General features: G+C 44.3%; 2 protein-coding genes across 4 annotated transcripts in view; one reads left to right on the top strand and one right to left on the bottom strand.

Annotated features, from left to right (window-relative positions):
• LOC105465217 (small nuclear ribonucleoprotein polypeptide G) overlaps nucleotides 1-22,218 on the top strand; it is a 34,215-nt gene extending 11,997 nt beyond the window's left edge. For all 3 annotated transcript variants that reach the window (XM_071076879.1, XM_071076880.1, XM_071076881.1), the window contains one exon: nucleotides 22,079-22,218. In XM_071076879.1, the coding sequence (XP_070932980.1) occupies nucleotides 22,079-22,162 (84 nt within the window). In that variant the 3' untranslated portion in view covers nucleotides 22,163-22,218. The remainder of the gene's footprint in view (nucleotides 1-22,078) is intronic.
• Nucleotides 1,329-23,072, bottom strand: LOC105465218 (prenylcysteine oxidase 1). The gene is made up of 6 exons (XM_011713507.3): nucleotides 22,919-23,072; nucleotides 21,635-21,841; nucleotides 19,806-19,980; nucleotides 6,192-6,403; nucleotides 5,698-5,850; nucleotides 1,329-4,975 (listed from the first exon to the last, which is right to left on the bottom strand). The coding sequence occupies exons 1-6, from the start codon at nucleotides 23,028-23,030 to the stop codon at nucleotides 4,317-4,319; spliced, it is 1,518 nt and encodes a 505-aa protein (XP_011711809.1). The 5' UTR covers nucleotides 23,031-23,072; the 3' UTR covers nucleotides 1,329-4,316.
• Nucleotides 23,073-27,386: the final 4,314 nt, after the last annotated feature.

Here is a 27,386-nt window from a genome sequence, read left to right as displayed (position 1 = left end):
CATGGCAAGGATTCCTTTTGTCCATCTTTCAACACTAAACAGATAAAGAAGTTGCAAACATGAATGAGTTTCTTCTAAAACACTAATTTTCAAAACTTAAGAATAGTAACTTTGATCTAGTCTGACTTTCCCAAGTACATCTACATTCCAAATATAGTACAACAGAAGAAAAGACAGGAAGTAATGATGTAGTTTATTTTGAACATAATCATTAAGTGGGGAAAATTTTTTTTTTTTTTTTTTTTTTTTTTTTTTTTTTTTTTTTTTTTTTTGAGACGGAGTCTCGCTCTGTCGCCCAGGCTGGAGTGCAGTGGCGTGATCTCGGCTCACTGCAAGCTCCGCCTCCCGGGTTCACGCCATTCTCCTGCCTCAGCCTCCCGAGTAGCTGGGACTACAGGCGCCCACAACCGCGCCCGGCTAATTTTTTGTATTTTTAGTAGAGACGGGGTTTCACCGTGGTCTCGATCTCCTGACCTTGTGATCCGCCCGCCTCGGCCTCCCAAAGTGCTGGGATTACAGGCGTGAGCCACCGCGCCCGGCGTGGGGAAAATTTTTAATACAAGAGTAGAAAGAGGATTCCAGAGAAAAACATTCCAGTGCATCGTGGTTCTTTGTGATTAGAGAAGGGTAGCGAGGATGCTGTCCACAATGTATTCATCTAGTTAATGAACTGTATGGCCCACAAGCTCAAACAAGAGATACATTATAGATGGTTGTATTATAAACCTAATCTTAAGAAATCTTACCAAGCAAATGCTTAAGGCTGATTTTTTTTGTGATCTGATAAAAAGCCTGCAAATCGTGAATCATTTTTAAACTGTACAGAATGGAATACACACAAGTATGGTAAAGTTCTTGTAAAACACCAAACACAATGGCTCACAGATATATACGTCTCTCACTCTTAAATGGCATTTCCTAATTATAGAAAATGTTTACAACAAAAGAACAAGAGGGATCAAACTAACAATCACAATAAAGAGAACTGATATGAAGTCCCATACACTGTTACTCCATTTTTCAGCAGCTCTTTGTAAATCTTCGTTGACTTTTTATTTTATTTTATTTTAGCAACAACATAGAGCTGAATTGTAGAACTAGTTCTTCAAGTGTGGTTCCTATAGTAGAACAGCAGCATCACCGGGGAACTTAATAAAATGCAACTTCTTATGTCCCACAACAAACTTATTGAATAGACAGGGTGGAGCCTAGCGATGTTTTAACAAGCCTTTCAGGTAACTGATGCATGCTCAACTCAGAAAACCACTGGAGCAGAGCTGGCTTTCATTCAGCCCCTGCATCATTTTTACCAGTCTCTTCTATTTAAAAAAAAAAAAAAAAAAAAAAGAGTGGTCTGGAGCAGCAAGCTCTGACAGTGGTTTTTCTTCCAATAAAACTCTTCTTTAATACTACAGTTGCCTAAAACTACCTAATGCGCCTGGAGTAGCAGGTTCTGCTAGAATTTTTCTCCCATTAAAAAAGTACTCAATACTGTAGTTGCATTAAAACTACTAATGTCCTTGGTGTATTGATAACCTGTTTTGGTTTTGCCAAAGCAATTTCACATGTCCTACTGGAAAATTTATCCAGAGTAGGTTTGATGTAATACCAGCAACATTTTAATTTTTTTTTTTTTTTTTGAGACATAGTCTCACTCTTGCCCAGGCTGGAGTGCAGTGGTGCGATCTCTGCTCACTGCAACCTCCATCTCCAGGGTTCAAGCGATTCTCATGCCTCAGCCTCCCAAGTAGCTGGATTACTGGCACACGTGCGCCACCATGCCTGACTAATTTTTGTATTTTTAGTAAAGACGGTTTCACCATGTTGGCCAGGCTGGTCTCAAACTCCTGACTTCAAGAGAGCCACCAGCCTCGGCCTCCCAAAGTGCTGGGATTACAGGCGTGAGCCACCACACCCAGCCTAAAGTTTTTTTTTTCTTTTTTTTTTTTTGAGACGGAGTCTTGCTCTGTCGCCAGGCTGGACTGCAGTGGTGCAACCTCGGCTCACTGCAACCTCCGCCTCGCGATTGAGGCAATTCTCCTGCCTCAGCCTCCCAAGTAGCTGGGATTACAGTAGCTGGGATTACAGGCGTGCGCCTCCACGCCCAGCTAATTTTTGTATATTTAGTAGAGATGGGGTTTCAGCATGTTGGCCAGATGGTCTTGATCTCCTGACGTCGTGATCCGTTTGCCTTGGCCTCCCAAAGTGCTGGGAATACAGGCATGAGCCACTGCACCCAGCCTAAATTGGTATTATAAGTAAAAATATATCTCATTGCAAAACAAGTCTACATATGATAGAAATTAGTATTTACCAATATTTAGCATATACATAACAGTATTACATTCTTTACAAATTGTCTTCATTAAAACCACAAAAGGAAACAAATATGAATACCTCTTAACATATCTGTTAAGAATAAAACTAGAAAAAAACACCCTTTTGACAAACCATGAGTTTAATCCCCTACCTATCAAATATATCTTGGCAGTTTTATCAGCATATTAACATTCACAACTGTGGTAGGGAAGAAGTCACTTCTCCTCAGAACCAAAGTTAACACTATTTTGCTAAAGTAGCTAATGCCATGATCTTATGAAGGACTTTTTTTTTTTAAGTTTCTATTCAATGGAGGGAATTTTTTTTTTTTTTTTTTTTTTTTTAAAGATGGTCTCTGTTGCCCAGGCTGGAGTACAGTGGCATGATCATGACTCACTACAGCCTCGACCTCCAAGGCTCAAGTGATCCTCCCACCTCAGCCTCCTGAGCAGCTGGGACCACAGGCATGCATTACCATGCCTGGCTAACTTTTTGAAAATTTTTTGTAGAGATGGGGTTTCACCATGTTGCCCAGGCTGATCTAAGCGTTTTATTTTTTTTTTTTAATAACATTACATGTTAAATTGGTTGCATTTACTTTTGAATTCTTAATCTTTTGCTTGTTCTGTTCTACCAGTGTCTTGACAGTTAATCATGATCTTTGTACAGTAGATGCAGAACTAGTTCTCAAGTTTGGCTGCATGTTAGTTACCATTTGGAGGCTTTAAAACCCTACAGGTGATTCCAATGTGCAGCCAAAGTTGAGAGCCAGTGTCTTAAGATTTCAGCAACCAATTTCTCACCCATAATGCTACAGTAACTGAAACACTTAACTCTTTGGACATATGCTGGACTTGGTTAACTCTGGTGTCATTCCAAGTATTCTGTTCTAGCGCCAACTGTTAGGCTGTCTGTGCTTCTTATCAAGATTACTTCTAAAGTTCTTACTAAGAGAAAGATCCTTGCAAAATGGATCTGCTTTGATACAGATTGGGTTTCTCAGGACTTCTAAGGCACTAAAACCCCTTTGTAGGCATTTTCACACCTACATGGATGATTCTCAACCCTGGGTGCACATTAGAAACTTTAAAAAGCTACAAGGCTAAGGTCCTATCCTCAATCTTTGAATCTGAATCTCTAGTTACGGGGGTCTCTCCGTATTTTTAAAAGCTCCTGAAGTGAGGATTTAATAATAGAATGCCAGTTTCTTAATTCAGTAGCCCATATTTGTTTTTCATTTTACTTGAGATTTTTGTTTAACATCTTCAAGTTACATTACTAAGACTTCTAAATTTCACCCCTAATCAAATCAAGACAGAATAATCAAAAGACAACATTCTGAAAGTCAAGGCTTTAGGCATGGGCACATGTATTTCAAACAGGTATGAAATTACTAAGAGTCAGGCATAAGATACCAGCTTCCATAAATTTTATCTGACTGAAGATTACATCTACCTGTAAAGTTCAAAAGGACTACTCCCCAACTAAGACATCTTTAAGTTCTCCCTCAGGTACTCACCTTAAAATGTTCTACAATTTTGATCAAAATCCAGGGCCCCACCCCAGACCTACTGAATCAGAATCTTCAAGAGAGGAGCTTGAGAATCCATATGGTTTAACAAACTTCAGGTGATTATTTCTATTTGCTTTTTTTTTTGAGATGGAGTTTTGCTCTTGTTGCTCATGCTGGTGTGCAGTGGCGCGATCAGCTCACTGCAACCGCCACCTCCTAACTCCAGGTGATTCTTATTATCAAACAAGTTTAAGAAAAACTCCTAATGGATAGTAAAAGAATACTTTGAGATGGCATAAGTGCAATAGCTATACCTTCACACTTAATTAGAACCGTGTGTTTTCCTATGACCAGCAGGGATTACTTTTAGTAAACAATGATAATGGCAAACTATCTGGTTCAAAATCATCTCTGCTCAGATTTTGTTCTTTTTTTGCCACTGATAGTCATTTGGAACTAGGAGGGGAAAAAAGAGTGTGTCACTTCATAGCTCAGTTTTCAGTTTCTCATATAAGCCATCCTGGTCAATCATGTCTGTGTGCCCATTCCAGCGGTGATAGGCAAGAAGTGCAGCATTGTGAGCTGCAATGGCACTCATCTCCATGGCACTTGCTGCACACTCTATGCCATTGAGGTAATAAAGTCGATCATGGAGAATGATAGAGGGGCATTTCTCTGGGGGCTTATAGTGAGGATATGCAAGCCATGGCTTCTTCACAGCATAATCATAGGACAGAAAGAGCTTTAAAATTTGTGCTTTAGTTAGAGTTTCTTGGGAAAAGATCTTCCAAACATATGTTCCATCTGTTGATGGCTCAGGATCTTCCTTTTCTCTCACAGAGGACACAATCCCAATACTGTTAATGAACAAATCTGAATTATCAGTGGTTAAAACTGTACTAAGGCCAAATTTATCTATGGGTCTAGAGCTAAAGATAGATGTATTCAATTCCCCCTTAACTAAAGTTGTCACTATATGTTGATAATATTGATGGAATTCCTCAATTGGAGGGTCAAAGTTGAGAAAAGTAATATTAGACATTTTTCGATTCAATGGAGTGGCCACCAAGACGATGTCATAGAAGTCTGAATGAGTCTCAGTTCCAATTTGGTAGACCACTTCATACATCTTTGTTGGATTTCCTAGAGGAAATAAGGCATTTATTTGTTCAGTGTTTTTAACATACCTTCTAAAAATAATTCTATACCTTCTTCATAATTTCTCTATAATTCTAAAGAATTGAAGAAGTTATATCCCTTAAGATAGCTGTCCCTTGCATTTTTATTACATTGAGGCCAATTTCTTACTCAGAATGTCAATAAGTACAAAATACAAAATTTTTACTTTTTAAGATAAGATTATTTTTCAAATCCAAGGAGTCATGCCACTGCACTTAACTACATTGGGGAATATTTCTTTTTTTTTTTTTTTTCTTTTCTTTTTAGATGGAGTCTCGCTCTGTCACCCAGGCTAGACTGCAGTGGTGTGATCTTGGCCCACTGCAACCTCTGCCTCCCGGGTTCATGTGATTCTCCTGCCTCAGCCTCCCAAGTAGCTGGGATTACAGGCGCCCACCACCAAGCCCAGCTAATTTTTTGTATTTTTAGTAGAGATAGCGTTTAACCATGTTGGCCAGGCTAGTCTCGAACTCCTGACCTCAGGTGATCCACCCTCCTTGGCCTCCCAAAGTACAGGGATTACAGGCGTGAGCCACTGTACCCAGCCCATTGGGGAATATTTCTATATGGCACAATATATACAATTTTAAGTTTCATCATTTTAGAACTGAGTAAGAGATGACAGAAGAGAGCAATCATTTTCTGCAGGGGAAATCAGGAACAATAAGACAGAAATTCAAGCTTACCTGTGTGCTTGGTCTTTGTTTTCTCCTCTATGTACATTACTGAGCCAGATATAAGATTGCTTTTGGACGCCTGCAGGAGCCCTGAGCAAACAAGTTTATTGCCACCTTCTACTGCCCAAAGGCCAGAATCAGAACAGGACAGTGACACTGCCCCTGTCAACAGGAAGAAAAAATGTGTTTTAATTCTGACTTTTAAGAGGCTCTCTACGCACTCTCCCTTCCCAATTACATGTTCTACTCTAAATGTCTCTAGACATTGCTAAATGGCCCCTGGGAGCAAAATCTCCCCCAATGAAGAATCACTGAACTAATGAAAGCTAAAGACCCCCTCCCCCTAAAAATCAACGTCTATATACGCACAATTTTGCCAACAATGTCTGAGGTTCACAGAGAAAAGTAGCCTCCGATCCATGGCCTAAAGTCTAGAACCACCATAGCATCAGGTAAGCCCCTTTGTGAACTCATGTCCACCACTGTTCCAAGCCCTGGCTTACCCACAAAGGCATTGATGTCCGTGCTTTGGCCATAATTGACCCTCATAACAGGAGCAATCATTTCATTGAGGAATTTCTCAGAGAAGCCGGCCTTTTGCAAGGTTTCAAGAAGTGTTCGATTAAGCATTCCAAGGAAGTCATCTCCTCCTAGAGCATGAAGTAATTTTTCAACACTACTGAAGGCATAGTCATGAGATTGGTAGCGGTAGATCCTTTAGAAAAGAGAAATTTCCATTAAATACCAAACAAGATGTGGGGAAGGGGATGTATAAAGAAGGGAAATGGCGTCATAAGATCAAACTGACATCCGAGTGCAGTGGCTCATGCCTGTAATCCCCACACTTTGGGAGGGAGAGGTGGGCGGATCACCTGAGGTCAGGAGTTCAAGACCAGCCTGGCCTACATGGCCAAAACCCCATCTTTACTAAAAGTACAAAACTTAACCAGGCATAGTGGTGTGTGCCTGTGGTCCCAGCTACTGGGTAGGCTGAGGCAGGAGGACTGCTTGAGCCCCGGAGTTCAAGGCTGCAGTGAACTGTGATCATGCTGCTGCACACCAGCCTGGGCCAGACAGTGAGACTGTCTCTTAAAAAAAAAAAAAAGAAAGAAAAGAAAAAAAAGGGAGAAGAAACTAAGGAAGAAAGAAAGAAGAAAAAGGAAAAATAAAAAGTAGAAGTAAGGCCAGGCGCGGTGGCTCATGCTTGTAATCCCAGCACTTTGGGAGGCCGAGACAGGCAGATCACTAGGTCAGGAGTTCGAGGCCAGCCTGACCAACATGGTGAAACCCAATCTCTACTAAAACTACAAAAATTAGCTGGGCGTGGTGGTGCACGCCTGTAATCGCAGCTATTCAGGAGGCTGAGGCAGGAGAATCGCTTGAACCCAGGAGGCGGAGGTTGCAGTGAGCCAAGATCGCGCCACTGCATTCTAGCCTGTGTGACAGAGCAAGACTCCATCTCGGGGAAAAAAAAAAAGTTAGAAGTAAAAGACTTTGTCTAAAGGTCACATGGCAAGTATAAGGCTCAATCACAACTTGCCCACTCTGCTCTCAGTCACCCACACATGCACAGTCTCCACTGGAGCACATGTGACCCATTCACTGGTCTCTAAATATCCTTACATGTTGTGTCCCCACCAGTGCACAAGCTCTTCTCTCCAACCTGAATACACTTCCCATTCCTAACCATGGAACATCTGTTCTTCCTTAACAGAACATGAATCCCACATTCTCTGAAAAGTCTTGCTCAGCTTCCCAGTCCACAGTTATATCATCTCCAAAAGCCTCTTAAAACAGCACCAGTGCCACTCATTCAACAATTAGATGCTTTCTATTATTTATTTTTTAGAAAACATCACTTGACCAAAAACAAAAAGAAAAATATCACCCAACATTTCTCTGCATTTTATGGATTTAAAACAACATTCACATAAATTAGTACATTCAGTAATTCAAACACAATTTTTCACATTGCAAATGGTACAAAGACAGAAAACGGGCTTAAATTTGGGATAAGTAATAAGGCACATGCAGAGATAAGTATAAGAATATAAGAAATTAAGAGTCAAGGAAAGATCCCTATCACTGATCATGGGAGGGAAACTTTCACATCAAGGTTCTTCTCTCGAACTGTATTTTTTTTACAGAACAAGGGACAGTATTATAACCATTTCAGTATTACCTACTAAAAGCATACTAAAAGTAGTGTAAGTGTAAAAATGTTAAATACATTTTTATTGGAAAAATTGATCAGATATCTATGCCAAAACTGAGAAACTAAAATAACACCTTCTAACCACAGCATTTGGGTCCCAGTCTTTGGAGACTGGAAAAAGTAGGATGGAAACACTGAATTCTTCAGAAAAATAATAGCCTGGATATCTCATATCCAAAGAAGAGTGATCTCTGGCTAATGGTCAACAATGAGAAAACAGCAGTCAATTCAATAAGCTACTAATGATGCTGTAAGAAACATATTCCCCACCTGCTCCTGCCAGAGCTGCAACCTCACTCAAGCAAGTCTCCTTGGAGGGGGGTGAGATGAAACTATACACACAATATAAACAGAGAGCACTCTAATTGTTTCATGATACAACTAATTGTATTAGAATAAATACACTGCTGGGTGTGGTGGCTCATGCCTGTAATCCTAGCACTTTGGGAGGCAAAGTGGGGCGGCATCACTTGAGGTCAGTAGTTGGAGACCACCTAGCCAACATGGTGAAACCCCATCTCTACTAAAAATGCAAAAATTACCCAGGCGTGGTGGTGCATGACTGTAATCCCAGCTACTCAGGAGGCTGAGGCATGAGAATTGCTTGACCCAGGAGACAGAGGTTGCAGTGACTCAAGATCACACCACTGCACTCTACCCTGGGTGACACAGCAAGACTCCATCTCAAAAAAATAATAACAATAAATGAAAAAATAGAATAAATACTACTAAAAAACAGCACCCAGGTGAGGTAGCATGCACCTGTAGTCACGGCTACTCAAGAGGGTGAGGTGGGAGGATCACTTAAGCCCAGGGGCACAAGGCTGTAGTACATTATGGTTGCACCTGTGAACAGCCAGCCAACACACTTCAGCCTGGGTGACAGAGTAAGACAGGAGAATACCTTGAGGCCAGGAGTTCAAGACTAGCCTGGGCAACATAGCAAGACTCTGTACACAAAATGTAAAAATTAGCCAGGCACAGTGGTTCACGCCTGTAATCCCAGCATTTTGGGAGGCTGAGGTGGGCAGATCGCTTGAGGTCAGGAGTTTGAGACCAGCCTGGCCAACATAGCAAAACCCCATCTCTACTAAAAATACAAAAATTAGCTGGGCATGGTGGCACATGCCTGTAATACCAGCTACTTGGGAGGCTGAGGCAGGAGAATCGCTTGAACCTGGCAGGCAGAGGTTGCAGTGAGCTGAGATCACGCCACTGCACTCTAGCCTGGATGACAGAGTGAAACTCCATCTCAAAAAAATATATGTATTAAAAATTAAAAATTACCAGGCATGGTGAGGCATGCCTGCAGTCCCAGCTACTCAGGAAGCTGAGGCACGAGGATCACTTCAGCCCTGGTGGTTGAGGCTGCAGTGAGCTGTGATCGCGCCACTGCACTCCATCCAGCCTGGGCAACAGAGTGAGACCTTGTCTTAAAAAAACAAAAACAAAAAAATAGTAATTGTTAAAAAATATATAACTGGGCCAGGCACAGTGGCTCACGCCTGTAATTCCAGCACTTTGGGAGGTGAAGGCAGGTGGATCACATGAGGTCGGGAGTTCGAGACCAGCCTGACCAACATGGAGAAACCCTGTCTCTACTAAAAATACAAAATTAGCCGGGCATGGTGGCGCATGCCTGTAATCCCAGCTACTCAGGAGGCTGAGGCAGGAGAATTGCTTGAACCTGGGAGACGGAGGTTGCAGTGAGTCGAGATCGCACCATTGCACTCCAGCCTGAGCGATAAGAGCAAAACTCTTGCCTCAAAAAATATATATATATAAATATATATTTTTTATATATTATATATTTTATATATAATATATATCATAAAATATGATATATAATATATATCATAAAATATATAATATATGTAAAATATATTTATATTTTTTGTATATATTATATATGATATATTTATATATATTATATATTATATATAAAATCTTGTAGTTTCTGCTAATCTGTTTGCTGAAACAGCTTTTTTTCATTTCAGATTACACTTGTATAACCCCTGATATTTATTTATTTATTTATTCATTCATTCATTTATTTATTCATTCATTCAATAAATGTTGTGGAGCATCAACTCTCAGTTAGGCACTATTCTAGGTACTGAGAATACAGAGGCCAACACGAGAAAAAAAAATCCTGCGCTCATGCATCTTAGGTTGTAGTTGGGGAAACAGTTAACAGGTTGAAGGATGGAAGTGGTAAGGAGAAAAATAAGGCCAGACATGGTGGATGACGCCTGTAACCCCAGCACTATGGGAGGCTGAGGCAGGTGGATCACCTGGAGGTCAGGAGTTCAAGACCAGCCTGGCCAACATGGTGAAACCCCATCTCTACTAAAAATACAAAAAAATTAGCCTGGCGTGGTGGCACACACCTGTAATCCCAGCTACTCAGGAGACTGAGGCATGAGAATCGCTTGAACCCGGGAGGCGGAAGTTGCAGTGAGCCGAGATTGTGCCACTGCACTCCAGCCTGGGCAACAGAGAGAGACTCCGTCTCAAAGGAAAAAAAAAAGGAGAAAATAGGTCTGAAAGGAAGACTAGAAATGCATGGGGTTAGAAGGGTTGAAATTCTAAATAAGATAGTCCAAAAACAAGAGTGGTCAGTAAAAGCCTCACTGAGAAGGTGATATAGAGCAAAGACCTGAAGGAGATGAGGATGCAAACCAGGCAAACACCTGGGGGAAAATATTTCAGGTAGTGGTAAAAGCAACGCAAAGGTCACATGACAGAGGCTTGCCTGGCACATTCAAGAAATAATGAAGCAAGAGTAGCTGAAGCAGAGTGATCTGGGAGAACAGCAGGTGGTACAGCCAGAAATGTTACTGGGGAGAGGAAACTTCCAGAATGGCAGATGAAGGACCTCTGGAAATCTGCTCCTCCATAAAAGCTATGAGAATACCGCCAAAAATGATCAACATTGACTCTTTCAGAGCTCTGCAGATAAACCAAAGCCTTTCCAAGTCCAAGGAGTATTTATTTAAGAAAAATGTCTGGCCAGGCATGGTGGCTCATGCCTGTAATCCCAGCACTTTGGGAGGCTGAGGCAGGTGGATCACTTGAGGTCAGGAGTTCGAGACCAGCCAGCCCAACATGTTGAAACACCATCTGCACCAAAAATATAAAAAATCAGCCAGGTGTGGTGGTACACTCCTGTAATCCCAGCTATTCAGGAGGCTGAGGCAGGAGAATCACTTGAACCCAGGCGATGGAGGTTGCAGCGAGCCAAGATCGCGCCATTGCACTCCAGCCTGGGCAACAAGAGGGAGACTCCGTCGAAAGAAAGAGAAAGAGAGAGAGAGAAAAAAAAATAAAATAAAAAATAAAACCAGCACACTTCCAACTGCAATGTGAAACCAGCAAGCTAGAAGCCACTGGAAAGAACACAACAAGTTTGTAGCTCCCAAAAAGCACTATCCTCAGAGAACTGTCAATATTTGACCTATCTGGCAGCTCCCAAAAAGCTCTAGCCTGAAGGCTTGTCTTTATTCGACCTGATTCAGAGTTCACTCCATGCAACAACCCCATCCTGAGGGCACGTGTCTGTGTGTCAAAAAAAAAAAAAAACTGTGGCAATTGTTTAACATCACAGATGGCGGAGGCTATGATATCAATAGAGGCTAAAAGAGGCTAACCAAAAAAACTTTTAAAAAAAGGCCAGGTGCAGTGGCTCCCCACCTGTAATCTCAGCACACTGGGAGGCACAGGCTGGACGATCACTTGAGGTCAGGAGTTCGAGACCAGCCTGGCCATCATGGCGAAAACCCGTCTCTACTAAAAACACAAAAAATTAGCCAGGTATGGTGGTGCATGCCTGTAGTCCCAGCTACACAGGAGGTTGAGGCACAAGAATTGCTTGAACCCAGGAGGCAGAGGTTGCAGTCAGCCAATATAGTGCCATTGCACTCCAGCCTGGGCAACAGAGCGAGACTCCATCTCAAAAAACAAAAAACAAAAAAAAATTAGCTGGGTGTGCTAGTGCACATCTGTAGTCCCAGCCATTCAGGGGGCCTGAGGTTGGAGAATTGCTTGAGCCCGGGAGGCAGAGGTTGCTGTAAATGTACTGCACTCCAGCCTGGGCAACAGAGTAAAACCCCATCTGAAAAAAAAAAAAAAAAAACAGACATACAGATCCTCGGAACAAATAAGAAAACCCAGAAATAAACCTTCATGAATATGATCAAATGATCTTGACAGAACTGAAATACATAATTCAACAATAATGGAGACTTCAATATCCCATTTTCAATAATGGACAGTTACTGAAAATGACAACAGTGTATTAGTTCGCCAGGACTGCCATAACACAGTACCAGAGACTGGATGGCTTAAACAAAAGCAGCTTTATTTCTTACAGTTCTGTAGGCCAAAATTCCAAGATCAAGGTGTGGGTGCGTTCAGTTTCTTCTGAGGCCTGTTTCCTTGGCTTGCAGATGGCCACCTTCTTGCTGTGTCCTCACATGGTCTTTGTGTGTTTCTTCTGTGTCCTAATCTTTTTTTATTTTTTGAGACAGAGTTTCACTCTTGTTGCCCAGGCTGGAGTGCAACGGCGCAATCCTGGCTCACTGCAACCTCCACCTCCCAGGTTCAAGCGATTATCTTGCCTCAGACTTCCTGAGTAGCTGGGATTACAAGCATGCCCCACCACGCCCGGCTAATTTTTTGTATTTTTAGTAGAGAAGGGGTTTTGCCATATTGGTCAGGCTGGTCTCGAACTCACAACCTCAGGTGATTCGCCCACCTTGGCCTCCCTTCTGTGTCCTAATCTTAAGGACACCCATCAAATTGTTTTAGAGTCTACCCTAATGACCTCATTTTTAACTCAATCACATATTTAAAGGCCCTATCTACATATGCAGTCACATTCTGAGTACTGGATGGCTAGTGTTTCAACCTATGAATTTTGGGGAAAATAAATTTAAAAATAAGGGACGGGAGTACAGAATCCTTCTCAGTCACAAAACAGATTTTGGCTATAAATTTCTATCAGTGAAATAGAGAGCCACTGAAGGTTTCTGAGCAGTGGAGTGATGTAATGAGCCTTAGATTTTAAAGAACTACTTTGGCTGCTAACCCGAGAACAAATGGTAGCAATATAACAGTGATGGCAGATGATTTAGGAGGTGTATTGGTTTTCCACTGCTGCTGTAACAAATTACCACAAACTTAGTGGCTTAAAACAACACAAATTTATAATCTTACAGTTCTGTAAGTTAGAAGACCAAAGTCAGTCTCTCTAGGCTAAAATCAAGGTGTGCACAAGGCTGGTTCCTTCTAGAAGCTCTGAGGGAAGACTGTCTTTTCCAGCCTCTACAGGCCACCTGCATTCCTTGGCTCGTGGATGCACACCCCTTCCTAGCATCACTCCAATCTCTTCCTTCCTGATCCTCCTCCTGCCTCTCTAAGGACGCTTGTGATTATATTGGGCCCACCTGGATAATCCAGAGTAATCTACCCATCCTTAACCATATCTGCAAAGTCTCTTTTACCTCAAAAGGTAACACATTCCAGGGATTAAGACATGGACATCTTGTGGCAGGGGGCAGGGGAGAGGATTATTCAGCCTATAACAGAAGGCTACTCTAGCAATCCGACAAAAAACAGTGGTGGTGGCTTGGAACAAAGTGGTAGCAGTAATCCTGGAGAGAAGTAGTGGAACTCTGGACATATTTTAAAGGCTGATAGAATTCAAGATAGAGTGGGTATGGGAAATGAAAGAACAAAAACTGACTCAAAATGTTTGGTAGGAGTAACTGGAAGGAAGAAAGGGTGTTTATAAAGCCTTTCCCTGTAAGTCCTATCAGTCTCAGATCAAGAAGTGTTAAGGATCTTACAAGTCCCCAGAAATGCACTAACTTGAGAAAGAAGAATAAGCTTTAACCTAGTCTACAAGCCAAGATATCTCAACAGGAAGCCATCAGTGGACCAGAGATTTCAATTCCACAAACATCTGAGTAAACATCTACTACATTCTAGTTACTGTGCGTAGTATAGAACACAAGTACATGCTATGCACCATATAATAAGGGATGTTTGAAAAGAAAGATGAATGTTGATTGAAGTATTAATGAAATGCTTTGTTGAAAAAGTGAGATAAAAGGTTGGACTCGGGAGTAAAGAATGGCGTCTGGCTGAGTGCAGTGGCTCACGCCTGTAATCCTAACACTTTGGGAGGCCAAAGTGAGAGGATCACTTGAGCCCAGGAGTTCAAGATCAGCTTGGGCAACATGGCAACACCCTGTCTCTACAAAAATTTAAAAAATTAGCCAAGCATGATGGCACATGCCTATAGTACCAGCTAAGGCTGGAAGATGACTTAAGACCAGGAAGTCAAAGCTGCAGTGAGTTGTGATTGCACCACTGTACTCCAGCCTGGGTGACAGAGCAAGACTTGGTCTCAAAAAAAAAAAAAAATTTTAGTAAGAATGGCATCCAACTAGAACAACTACATAAATGTATGTGCAGAAGTGGAAATTAAGCTAGCTAGTGCCAATGTCAGGGGCTGCAGGATTTCCACCCAAGTACCTCCAACAGCAGAGAATGAATGAATGCATTATTTTCGAGTATTGCCTACCACAAGCTTGAGCCCTCTTTTGAGTGTCATGGTTTACTACTGTTACATAGGTCTTTTTCCACCCTGTGTATACTTTGAAATGGAGGTGCAAAATGAAAATGTGACTCCACAAGGCTGGTCAACAAACCCCCTGAAGGTTTCTGCAGAAGATCACACAAGCTACTTTTGAGAGTACTAACTGTACTCTGATATATATATATATAAGGATCACTTGAGCCCAGGAGATGGGGTTTCACCAAGTTGGCCAGGCTGGTCTCAAACTCCTGACCTCAAGTGGTCCACCCACCTCAGCCTCCCAAAGTGCTGGGATTACAAGCGTGAGCCACCGCGCCCAGCTGAGAACTACTGTTTTAACTGAAATGGAGGGTAACTGGTTCCAAGTTCCTCTTTGGTAATCTCTGTGACTTCTAATCCTGGTTTTTGTGACATTCCAGAATATTTCTAACATGGGGTGATATTAAAAATATTTAAGTGGTACACACAAAACAGAAAGCGCACTGGCTGTGGAAGTGGAACTAAACCAAGGCTTCCTGCTGAGGGAAGGAAAGAGGGGTTATTTGGGTAGGGGAGATGCCTCCCCACGAAGGGAAGCAACAGTTTCACCACTCCAGCAGTATTTCACTACTGTTTTTTCTTTGATTTTTCTTTTTTAGAGACAGGGTCTTTCGCTCTGTTGCCCAGGCTAGAGTACAGTGGCACAATCGTAGTTCACTATAACCTCGAACTCCTAGGCTCAAGCAATCCTCCCACCTCAGCTTCCTGAGTAGCTGGAACCACAGGTACAGCACCATGCCCAGCTAATTTTTTTATGTTTGTTTGTTTGTTTTCTGTGGGGTTTTGTTTGTTTGTTTTTTGTTTTTGAGACAGAGTTTCACTCTTGTTGCCCAGGCTGAAGTGCAATGGCACATTCTCAGCTCCCTGCAACCTATACCTCTTGGGTTCTACTGATTCTCCTGACTCAGCCTCCCGAGTAGCTGGGATTACAGGCGCCCGCCACCACACTCGGCTAATTTTTTGTATTTTCAGTAGAGACGGGGTTTCACCATGTTGGCCAAGCTGGTCTCGAACTCCCGACCTCAGGTGATCCACCCACCTCGGCCTCCCAAAGTGCTGGGATTACAAGTATGAGCCACCATGCCCAGCCTGTTTTTTGTGTTTTTTTTTTCAGACGGAGTCTCACTCTGTCATCCAGGTTAGAGTGCAGTGGCATGATCATAGCTCACAGCAGCCTCAACCTCCCAGTCTCAAGTGATCCTCCCACCATAGCCTCCCAGGTAGCTGGGACCACAGGCACATGCCACCACACTTGACTAATTTTTTTTTATTTTTTGTAGAGACAAGGTTTGGCCATGTTGTCCAGGCTGGTATCCAACTCCTGGCCTCAAGTGATCTTCCCACTTCAGCCTCCAAAAGTGCTGGGATTACAGGCATGAGCCACAGCACTTGCCCATATTTCACTACTTTTAACAACTGGTACATATTGGCTGAATAGCAACAACCTCTCCAACTATCTCATAGGATTTGATAAAATTATCAAACAAGATTACATAATCTTGATTTATTGAAATAAACAGAAACGTATAATGCAATATTAGCAACATAAAAGTCAGTGCCGTATAATCAAATATTTAAAATGGGGGTAATTCTATGAAATTTGTAAATTTTTTTTTTTTTTTTTTTTTTTTTTTTGAGACGAGTCTCGCCCTGTCACCCAGGCTGGAGTGCAATGACGTGATCTCAGCTCACTGCAAACTCTGCCTCCGGGGTTCAAGTGATTCTCCTGCCTCAACCTCCCAAGTAGCTGGGATTACAGGCGTGCACCTCCACGCCCTGCTAATTTTTGTATTTTCTTTTTTTTTTTTTTTTTTTTTTTGAGACGGAGTCTCGCTCTGTCGCCCAGGCTGGAGTGCAGTGGCCAAATCTCAGCTCACTGCAAGCTCCGCCTCCCGGGTTCCCGCCATTCTCCTGCCTCAGCCTCCCGAGTAGCTGGGACTATAGGCGCCCGCCACCTCGCCCGGCTAGTTTTTTTTTTGTATTTTTTAGTAGAGACGGGTTTTCACCGTGTTAGCCAGGATGGTCTCGATCTCCTGACCTCGTGATCCGCCCGTCTCGGCCTCCCAAAGTGCTGGGATTACAGGCGTGAGCCACCGCGCCCGGCCTAATTTTTGTATTTTCAGTAGAGACGGGGTTTCACCATGTTGGCCAAGCTGGTCTCAAACTCCTGACCTTGTGATCTACCTGCCTTGGCCTCCCAAAGTGCTGGGATTACAGGCGTGAGCCACCGTGCCCTGCCCGTAAATTGTTTTTTAAAGTCAAAAACAGTATAACCTATGTATCCCCTCACTGGTTCTTTTTCCCAGTTCTGTAATACCTTGAATTCACTTCAAAAGTGATTTCTTAGGCCAGATGCGGTGGCTCACGCCTATAATCCCAGCACTTTAGGAGACCAAGACAGGCAGATCAATTGAGGCCAGGAGTTCAAGACCAGTCTGGCCAACATGGTAAAACCCCGTCTCTACTAAAAATACAAAAATTATCTGGGTATGGTAGCACATGCCTGTAATCCCAGCTACTCAGGAGGCTGAGGCAGGAGAATCACTTGGACCCAGGAGGCAGAGGTTGCAGTGAACCGAGATTGCGCCACTGTACTCCAGCCTGGGCAGCAGAGTGAAACTCGTCTCAAAAAAAAAAAAAAAAGTAATTCCTTAATTTCTCAAAGGGCAATTCTGTACATGTCAAGCAAGCCACAGATAAGAAAAACGAGGCTGGGAGTAGGAGCTCACGCCCGTAATCCCAACACTTTGGGAAGCCCAGATGAGTGGAACATTCGAGCCCAGGAATTCAAGATCAGCCTGGGTAACATGGCCAAACCTCCTCTCTACAAAAAAAATACAAAAAATTAGCCAGATTTGTTGGCACATGCCTGTAGTCCCAGCTACACGGAGGCTAAGGTAGAAGGATCACCTGAGCCCAGGAGGTCCAGGCTGCAGTGGACCATGATCACACCACTGCACTCCAGCCTGGGTGACAGAGTGAAACCTGTGTCAAAAAGAAAAAAAAAAGAGGGCCGAGCGTGGTGGCTCACGCCTGCAATCCCAGCACTTTGGGAAGCCGAGACAGGTGGATCATGAGGTCAGGAGTTCAAGACCAGCCTGGCTAATACCGTGAAACCCTGTCTCTATTAAAAATACAAAAAATTAGCCAGGCATGGTGGTATGCGCCTGTAATCCCAGCTACTCAGGAGGCTGAGGCAGGAGAATTGCTTGAACCCGGGAGGCGGAGGTTGCAGTGAGCTGAGATCCCGCCACTGCACTCCAGCCTGTGCAACAAAGCGAGATTCCATCTCAAAAAAAAAAAAAAGAAAGAAAAGTAAAACGATACACACAAGCAGGGCTGATGCCATCGGAACTTGATCTGCCTGCTGAGTATGCAGTACCATGCCACCCACCTTCTATAAAGTGACTGGCTATCTCTACGCAAATTCTATATATTTCCTTAGTTGTATCTTGCCTGTCTCTCCACTAGAATATATATTCTTGAGGACAAGGACATGTTGTAGGTCCTATATTCTCAACATAGAACAATGCCTGGCACCTAACAGGCACTCAATATTGGGTGAATGAATGAATGGCTATTTAAAAACCATATGCACTGTAGCTGGACTTAAGGTACCCACGGGAAAGGCAATTAAGGAACTGACCTAAGAATGATGTTGAGAAAGAAAACCCAAACTACCATAAGTTAGAGAAACCAGAGTATATCCTGCTTAACTCTTTTTTTTTTTTTTTTTGAGACAGAGTCTGGCTCTGTCCCCCGAGCTAGAGCGCAATGGCACGATCTCAGCTCACTGCAACCGCAACCTCTGCCTCCCGGGTTCAAGCGATTCTGCCTCAGGTTCACAAGTAGCTGGGATTACAGGCATGCACCACCACACTGGCTAATTTTTTATATTTTTTGTAGAGAGAGGATTTCACCGTGTTGGTAAGGCTGGTCTCAAACTCCTGACCTCAGGTGATCCACCAGCCTCACCCTCCCAAAGTTCTGGGATTAGAGGCATAAGCCAGTGTGCCCAGCTCTGCTTAACTCATATTTGTCCTGTTCAATACCTGGTCATATGACACATTTTTGGGGTTTTTTTGGTTTTGTTTTTTTTTTGCCCCTCAAGATGGAGTCTTGCTCTGTCACCCAGGCTGGAGTGTAATGGCGCGATACTGGCCTCCAGTACCTAAAACTATTAACCAGCATAAAAATTAGCATGTGCCAGCTGGGCACAGTGGCTCACACCTGTAATCCCAACACTAGGAGGCTGAGGCGGGAGGCTGAGGCTGATCACGAGGTCAGGAGATCGAAACCCCATCTCTACTAAAAATACGAAAAATTAGCCAGGCGCAGTGGCAGGCACCTGTAATCCCAGCTACTGTGGAGTCTGAGGCAGGAGAATCACTTGAACCGGGGAGGCGGAGGTTGCAGTGAGCCAAGATGGCGCCACTGCACTCCAGCCCGGGCAACAGAGCAAAACTGTGTCTCAAAAAAAAAAAAAAAAAACTAACACATGCCAACAGCTTTAAAAAAAACAGATTGTACCCTTCAAAATTAGACTGGCTATTTTATGTTACTCTTCCTGATTACCAAAGCGATGCATATTCACACACATAAAAAAATTGTTTAAATATAGAAAAGCATAAGGACGAAAAGGAAGCACCTGAATTTTTACTACCCAGAACAGTGCTAGAATGTAAATTCTTGGAATATGGAACTTTTACTCTACTCCAGGCTGTTGGTTCACTGAAAACATGTCACTATTAAAGCCCATTTAAGTTTTCTGATCCTTTCTACAAGCTCTTACACACATTATCTCATTCATATACACAATGACCAGCATAGCACAGAGATTAAGAGTGAAGACTCTAAAGCCAGACTGCCTGGGTGGCAACTCCAGCTATACCACTTACGATGTGGGTGAACTTGCCTCTTAAAACCTCTCTGCACCACCACCTTCTGCATCTGTTTAAAGAAGCTAAAAACAGTACCTACCTGAGAGAGTTATCATAAGAATTCAAGGCATCTAACAGCATCTGGCAACACTAAAAAAGCATTTGCAAAATACACTTCGGAAGCAAAAATAAACCAACCTTTCAATTTCCAAGCAAACAGTCTGCATGGTTTCTACAAAACATTTTGCTTAACAATGTTATAAACAGGCCTTGCAGTGAGGTAGAAAATGCTTACAAGAAATTATAATTCCTGAAGTTCATCAAGTTTAATTTAACCTAAATTAAAAGATCTTAGGTTAAATGGAAGGAAAAAAATTACCTCATGAACTTGTCTAACACGTCCTCTACCCACATGTGCATACGGAGGGACTGAAATCCATAGCGCCAAACTAATTTAATCACGTTAATTATGAACCAGTTGCTCTCCTCAAATACCAGAGCCTCTCCATTATATATCCCCAGTAGGCCACCAGAGGCCTGAACAGTAGAGAGACCTGCAAAAACATAAAGCGCAGCTAAGTCAGTGGTGTCTATCCTGACCAAATGAAAGAACGTAATCTGAGTGAATTTGGGGCTTCCCTCAGTTCTCAGGAGACACATAAAGGAGCTCTATCTTTGGACAGTGTGAAACACTATACTTTCACTACACTGTCCAAAAGCAGACGTGCTAGGCGATGGGTCAGATGATCATGTAAATATTAATATATCAAAAGTAGATATATTTTTACCTGGCTATTTTTTAGTCTAAAAAAAACTGGATAGTCAAAGGAAAAAAGCCAGAGTAGCAATTGAATTCAATTTAAAAACAAAGATGTCAGACATGTATCTTCATGGCATAATTTGTTCTGGGCATACCTTTGCCCTCGTGGAGGAAACTGAAGCAGAGGCAGCATCTACAGAGGATGTGGAAGGCAGCTGAGGGGAAAGAGGCACTTCCATTCCTGTGAGAATCCTATTTTGCAAAACTGGATATTTCACATAACTGGAGGGAAGCCAAAGTTACGAAATACTCTCTGCCGAAAGGGCCTGCAGTGGCCTGTCAGACTTTCCCCATGACGTATCCAGCTCCTCTGCTGTCAGGGTAGCAGTTGCATGTCCCAAGTTCTAGGCACATGTCTGCATCCACAGCTGTGTGAGTGAGTTTGTTTTGTTTGTGGTGGTTTGTTTTGACAGGGTCTCACTTTGTTGCCCAGGCTGAAGTACAGTGGCACAATCAAGGCTCACTGCAGCTTCTATCTCCCAGGCTCACGAGATCCTCCTGCCTCTGCCTCCCAAGTAGCTGGGACTACAGATTTGTGCCATCACACCAGGCTAATTTTTTTATTTTTAGTAAAGACAGGGTCTCACTATGTTGCCCAGACTGGTTTCTAACTCCTGGGCACAAGTGATCCTCTACCTCGGCCTCCCAAAGTGCTGGGATTACAGGCATGAGCCACTGACCCCGGCCATCGCCATATGTGAGTGACTTTGAGCCAGACATTTCAAGACTCTGGGTCTCATTTACCCATCTGCAAAATGATCACAATGAGGTGACTATCTCCAAACCTTCTCTGATTCTTTAACACAAGTTTAAGAAGTTTAGGAACAGACAACAGAAGCCGGGCACGGTGGCTCACCCCTGTAATCCCAGCACTTTGGGAGGCCAAGGCAGGCAGATCACCTGAGATCAGGAGTTCAAGACCAGCCGGGCCAACATGGTGAAACCCCATCTCTACTGAAAATACAAAAATTAGCCGGGCATGGTGGCGTGCACCTGTAATCCCAGCTACTGGGGAGGCTGAGGCAGGAGAATCGCTTGAACCCGGGAGGCAGAGGTTGCAGTGAGCCGAGATCGCACCATTGCACTCCAGCCTGGGCGACAAGAGCAAAATTCTGTCTCAAAAGAAAAAAAAAGACAATGGCAGCCATTCCCACCCCCACCCTATGGCTGTAATTCCAGATAACTAGTGATACAGATAACTAGTGTCCCATTACAGCAGAACTGCTCCTAACTAAGGCAGTACCAACTAACAAGAAATTGAGGAAAACAGTTTTACCAACGTCTCTGCAAGGCAATTAACAAGGCAGAAGTTTCAGTTCTCCATCTGATAAAAATATCTGGGGATGTCACACAGTAATCTGGTGAGCTCCAAGACCAAAATTACATACCCAAGTCTTTGACAAAACGCTTCATGTGCAGATTTAAAGGATGGATGACAGAACCTCCTGCCTCATATTCTTGCCCCTGCACCATCATGGTAGCCAGACGGCCCCCGACCTCTTCTCTTTCAAACAGGTCTATCTTCACATCTTTCCCAAATTTCTGCCGCAGGTAATAGGCTGCTGAAGTGCCACCAATTCCGGCTCCAATAATCGCTATGAGGGAAAAAAACAGAAGATTATTTTTTCCCCTTTTACCAGCTCTGTGAGTTCTTTTGTTTTTGAAAGACCACTAATAGCGGAGGTTGTTACTCAAAGCTATTACCAACAATTCGGTGGGGAAGAGTGACACCTGCAGCGAAGGTCTAACTCCCTGAATCTGGACAGACACTGCCCCCAGACAAAAGCAGTAGATTAATTAACATATTGACATTAATTCGATTTTTTTTCCAGATGCTCAAAGATTCTCACAGGTCTTTATGGAGGAATCAAGGGACCTGCACACCCTTCTTGATGCCCAACTCACGGGCACATTAGAGGTCGACCTTTCCAGCACGCATCCAGCACGCATTTTTAATAAAGTGACGGCCATTTATGCCTAGCTTTGTTGTGTCTAAATTCAATGTAGAGAGGTTAATGATATCGAAGAACACGACTTTAAAGGAGGGCGGGAGGGAGACAGGAAGCAAAAAGCCAAGGCTCCTGACACTGGAAAGAGAATACAGATTCTTTCTGTGGTTGTGTTAGTCCTAGGCAGAGAAATTGTGCAAGCCAGGCGCCTCTGAGAGCAGGCCAACCTCAGCAAAGCGGAGCTGGGGGAAGGGGGTTCAGCCTCCCAAGGGGAGCAGACAGAGTCAGCTTGTTTTCACTCCTCCCTGTGCTGTGTCTGCGTGAGCCTGCAATCTGGCCGAGCGCCCCAGGTCGAGCCAGAACACTGGACTCTTCACCCTCAGTGTTCAAAGGGAAGATAGAGGAACCTAGGCCTCCAAGGAGCCCCAGGCCTAAGAGACAGGAGCTACAGGTACGCTAGGCGCCTGCCTGCCCGCCCGCCCGTCCCCGTCCTCTCCCATTCCTCAAGTGAGCACCTCTCCACGCCTGGGAATGCACAGTCCTATTCCAAGCAGAGCTGAAAGCCGCCCTGAGATGTGAATGGGGGAAAGCGCGACCTGCGCGGCTGACTCGGCCTGCACCGCTGGCCTGCGTCGCGGCTGTGGGATCTGGGCGCACTGCGCAGCGGCCGCCCGGCGCGGGGCGCGCTCCAGCTCCCTCCCGCGCCTCCACCTTCTCGCCTACCGATTTTATCTGGCGGGGCACGCAGCTCGGCGCCCTCGGGGCATCCGCAGCTGCACAGCAGCAGCCACAGCCCCAGCAGCGAGGAGACTAGCTCCGCGACGGCGCGCCCCATGGCCTCCACAAGCTCTGCAGCTAGCCTCGAGAGCCCCGCAGTCCTCCCACAGCTGCGCGGCTGCGCGCTCCGCCCAGCCCCGCCCCCAGGCCGCCCAGCCCCTGCGAGCCCCGCCCCGACCCCGCCCAGGCGCCTCGCCCCGCCGGTCCCCTTAGTCCTGCAGGAGCTCCCCGCTCTGGGCTACTCAGTGCCCTAAGCACCCTTCCGCCTCGAAGCCCACCCTCCTTCAGAAGACGTCGAAGGCAGAAGCTGAGGCTCGCCTCAGCTCTCCTCCTCCCTCCCTATTCGGCTGAAGCACCTTGGTTCTTCACTAGTGCCCTCTTCTATCCCCTCCGTCGCTCCTAAGAATGCACACAGCTAATCGCTGCCAGAAACAGACCAAAGGGACAGCAGTACTTACTGAGTGATCACCCTGTTGCGAGAACTGTCGGGTACGCAGTGAATGGGTAAATGGTGCTAGTTGAAAAGAAAAATGAGGGAGACTGAAGATAGGGTGGCCCAAGGTGAAGGGGGTGGAATAATAGTAACAGACATGAATAAAAGTAGTGTACCTGTAAGGACACCAGAATGTGCCACCCCAAAATACGCCTCTTTAGCCTAAGGATTATTTCAAGACGAAGACAATTGAGAAGATGTAGATACGTAGAAAGTTCTCCGCCTTCCCCCATTTGCCTAAAAGCAGGACACAAATTTTAAAAGGCAAAGGTATCCCTCTTCCCGCACAGCCTGGAAGGACAAAGGTTAATCACTGAAGACAATTTTACACCTGTTAAATAAAATTTATAGGAAGCCATTGGTTTGGACTGAGCTCCTGCACCAGACTAGGCCCAACAGACTAAACCAAAATGGAGGCACTCATGTCACACATGTTCCACATCACAAGGTCAAAACTAAGTTGTCAATCTGACTTTCTAAGAAATCAGGAGAAAGAAAAATAATAGCCAGATTCCCAAACAGATCAGTTTTAAGTGGCATGATAAGGAAATACCCTCTGCTTTAAACTTTACAAGGAAAGTAACCTCGAAACAACCAATTCACTTTTCTGTTTCTGCTTTCTTCAGCCCTTTCTGAAAGTCAATCTCCTCCACTCAACTCATTCTGTTTTATAGAATGAGGTGTTGTGCAATTCTATCATCGCATAAAAGCCAGTTATGCTCTTTAAATTAGTTGTAATTTTGTCTTTTGACAAACCTTTATCAGCCAGGAATCTACATGACAAACTTCATTAATGAGCCTTTTTCTATTGCTTATTTGCCTTCCCATAATTTGCCACCCCTAGAGACTCAAAATCATTTTCCTTCTCTTAACACTTCTCTATTTTGTTGTTTTTTTGAGACGAAGTTTCTCTCTTGTTGCCCAGGCTGGAGTGCAATGGCGCAACCTCACGGCAACCTCCGCCTCCTGGGTTCAAGCAATTCCCCTGCCTCAGCCTCCTGAGTAGCTGGGATTACAGGCACGCACCACCACACCCGGCTAATTTTGTATTTTTAGTAGAGATGGGGTTGCTCCATGTTGGTTAGGCTGGTCTTGAACTCGCAACCTCAGGTGATCCACCCGCCTTGGCCTCCCAAAGTGCTGGAATTACAAGTGTGAGCCACTGCGCCCGGCTCTCTTAACACTTCTCTAAACATATGCTGTTCTTGCCGGGCGCGGTGGCTCAAGCCTGTAATCCCAGCATTTTGGGAGGCCGAGACGGGCGGATCACGAGGTCGGGAGATCGAGACCATCCTGGCTAACACGGTGAAACCCCGTCTCTACTAAAAAAATACAAAAAACTAGCCGGGCGAGGTGGTGGGCGCCTGTAGTCCCAGCTACTCAGGAGGCTGAGGCAGGAGAATGGCGTGAACCCGGGAGGCGGAGCTTGCAGTGAGCTGAGATCCGGCCACAGCACTCCAGCCTGGGCGACAGAGCGAGACTCCGTCTCAAAAAAAAAAAAAAACATATGCTATTCTTTTTTGAAGATGCTGTATAATCCTGAATTCAAAGCCACCTCTTAGAGATTTGCTCATTTCCCTGGTCTCTCTTTTGAATACATGACGTACATGTTTTTAAATTTCTGTTTTTCTTTTTTTTTCTTTCTTTCATTTATTTATTTTGAGATGGCTTCGCTCTGTCACCCAGGCTGAAGTGCAATGGCACAATCACGGCTCACTGCAACCTCCTGCTCCTGGGCTCAAGCGATCCACCCACCTCAGCCACCAGAGCAGAGTAGCTGGGACCACAGGCATCCACTACTATGCCCAGCTAATTTTTACACTTTTTATAGAGATGGTTTTTTGCCATATTGCCCAGGCTGGTCTGGAACTCTGGACTCCCAAAGTGTTGGGATTACAGGCATGAGCCACCATGCCTGGTCCTGTTTGTTTTCTTCTTGTTAATCTATCTTTTGTTACAGGGTCTATCACAACCAAAAACTCAGAAGCGTAGAGGAAAACTCTTTTTTCTCCCCTACATACCATACAGTAGAACATTATGCATGCATTAAAAAGAAGCCAGGCACCGTGGCTCACTCCTGTAATCCCAGCACTCTGGGAGACAGAGGCGGGCAGAATATCTGAGGTCAGGAGTTCGAGACCAGCCTGGCCAACAAGGCAAAACCCCGCCTCTACTAAGAATACAAAAATTAGCTGGGCATGGTGGTGCATGCCTGTAATCCCACCTACTTGGGAGGTTGAGACAGGAGAATCACTTGAACTTGGGAGGCTGAGGTTGCAGTGAGCTGAGATCGTGCCACTGCACTCCAACATGACAGGCTGGTCTCAAAAAATAAAAAGTAAGAAAAAAGAATGCTGGGGCTTGGTGCAGTGGCTCACACCTGTAATACCAGCACTTTGGGAGGCCAGAGCAGGCAGATCATCTGAGGTCAGGAGTTCGAGACCAGGCCTGCCAACATGGTGAAACCCTGTCTCTAATAAAAATATAAAAATTAGCCAGGTGTGGTGGTGCACGCCTGTAATCTCAGCTACTCAGGAGGCTGAGGCAGGAAAATTGCTTGAACCCAGGAGGCAGGGGTTGCAGTGAGCCAAGATTATGCCACTGCACTCCAACCTGGGCGACAGAGTGAGACTCTGCCTCAAAGAAAAAAAAAAAAATTGGGTCTATAACTAGTGTCCTAGTATTATCAGTTGAGAAAAGCTTGTGATTGCATGATGGGTATAAAATGATCTCATTTCTGTAATTACAATACTTCACCCAAACAAACAAAAAAGAATAACTAGTACATGAACATGAATAACGACATAGATGAGAGGAAAATAGGTTGGCTACAAAATAAAGTTAAACTTCGAGAAAGAGGCTAGGCTCAGTGGCTCACATGTGTAATCCCAGCACTTTGGGAGGCCAGGGTGGGCGGATGGTTTGAGCCCAGGGTTCAAGACCAGCATGAGCAAAATGGCAAAACCCCATCTATATGAAAAAATATTTAAAAAATTAGCCTGGCATGGTGGTGTGCACCTGTAGTCCTAGCTACTCAGGAGGCTGAGGCAGGAGGATCACCTGAGCCTGGAAGGTAGAGGCTGAGGTGAGTAGTGATCACGGCACTGCATTCCAGACTGGGCACACAGCAAGACTCTGCCCCCCAATCTCCAAAAAAAAAAAAAAAAAAAGATATATGTACCAGGATACAGCTGCAACATTATTTGTAATACAATAGGTTTTTTAAAAGTAGTAACCTGAATATCCATCAATGTCACTATGGTAATTTATTCAATTTACCATCCAATACATTGTGGAACTTTCATTTGATGGATGATTTTGCAACTATTAAAAAACTATTAGGCCAGGACTGGGCGCAGTGGCTCACATTTGTAATCCCAGCACTTTGGGAGGCCGAGGCGGGCAGATGACCTGAGGTCAGGAATTCAAGACCAACCTGGCCAATATGGTGAAACCTCATCTCTACTAAAAATACAAAAATTGGCCGGGCGTGGTGGTGGGCGCCTGTAATCCCAGCTACTCAGGAAGCTGAGGCAGGAGAATTGCTTAAACCCAGGAGGTGGAGGTTGCAGTGAGCTGGGATCAAGCCATTGCACTCCAGCCTGGGCAACAAGAGTGAAACTCCATCTCAAAAAAAAAAAAAAATTAGCCAGGCATGGTGGCACGCACCTGTAGTCCCAGCTACTTAGGAAGCTAAGGTGGCAGAAACACCTGAGCCTAGGAGGCAGAGACTGCAGTGAGCCAAGATCACTGCCACTGCACTCCAGCCTAGGCAACAGAGTGAGACCCTGAAGCCCGGCACAGTGGCTCACACCCATAATCCCAGCACTTTGGGAGGCCGAGACAGGTGGATCACGAAGTCAGGAGATCGAGGCCATCCTGGCGAACACGGTGAAACCCCGTCTCTACTAAAAAAATACA

This window comes from Macaca nemestrina, chromosome 13 (genome assembly GCF_043159975.1).
Source record: "Macaca nemestrina isolate mMacNem1 chromosome 13, mMacNem.hap1, whole genome shotgun sequence".
Classification (NCBI taxonomy): Eukaryota; Metazoa; Chordata; class Mammalia; order Primates; family Cercopithecidae; genus Macaca; species Macaca nemestrina.
This window is presented reverse-complemented; position numbering and strand designations above follow the sequence as displayed.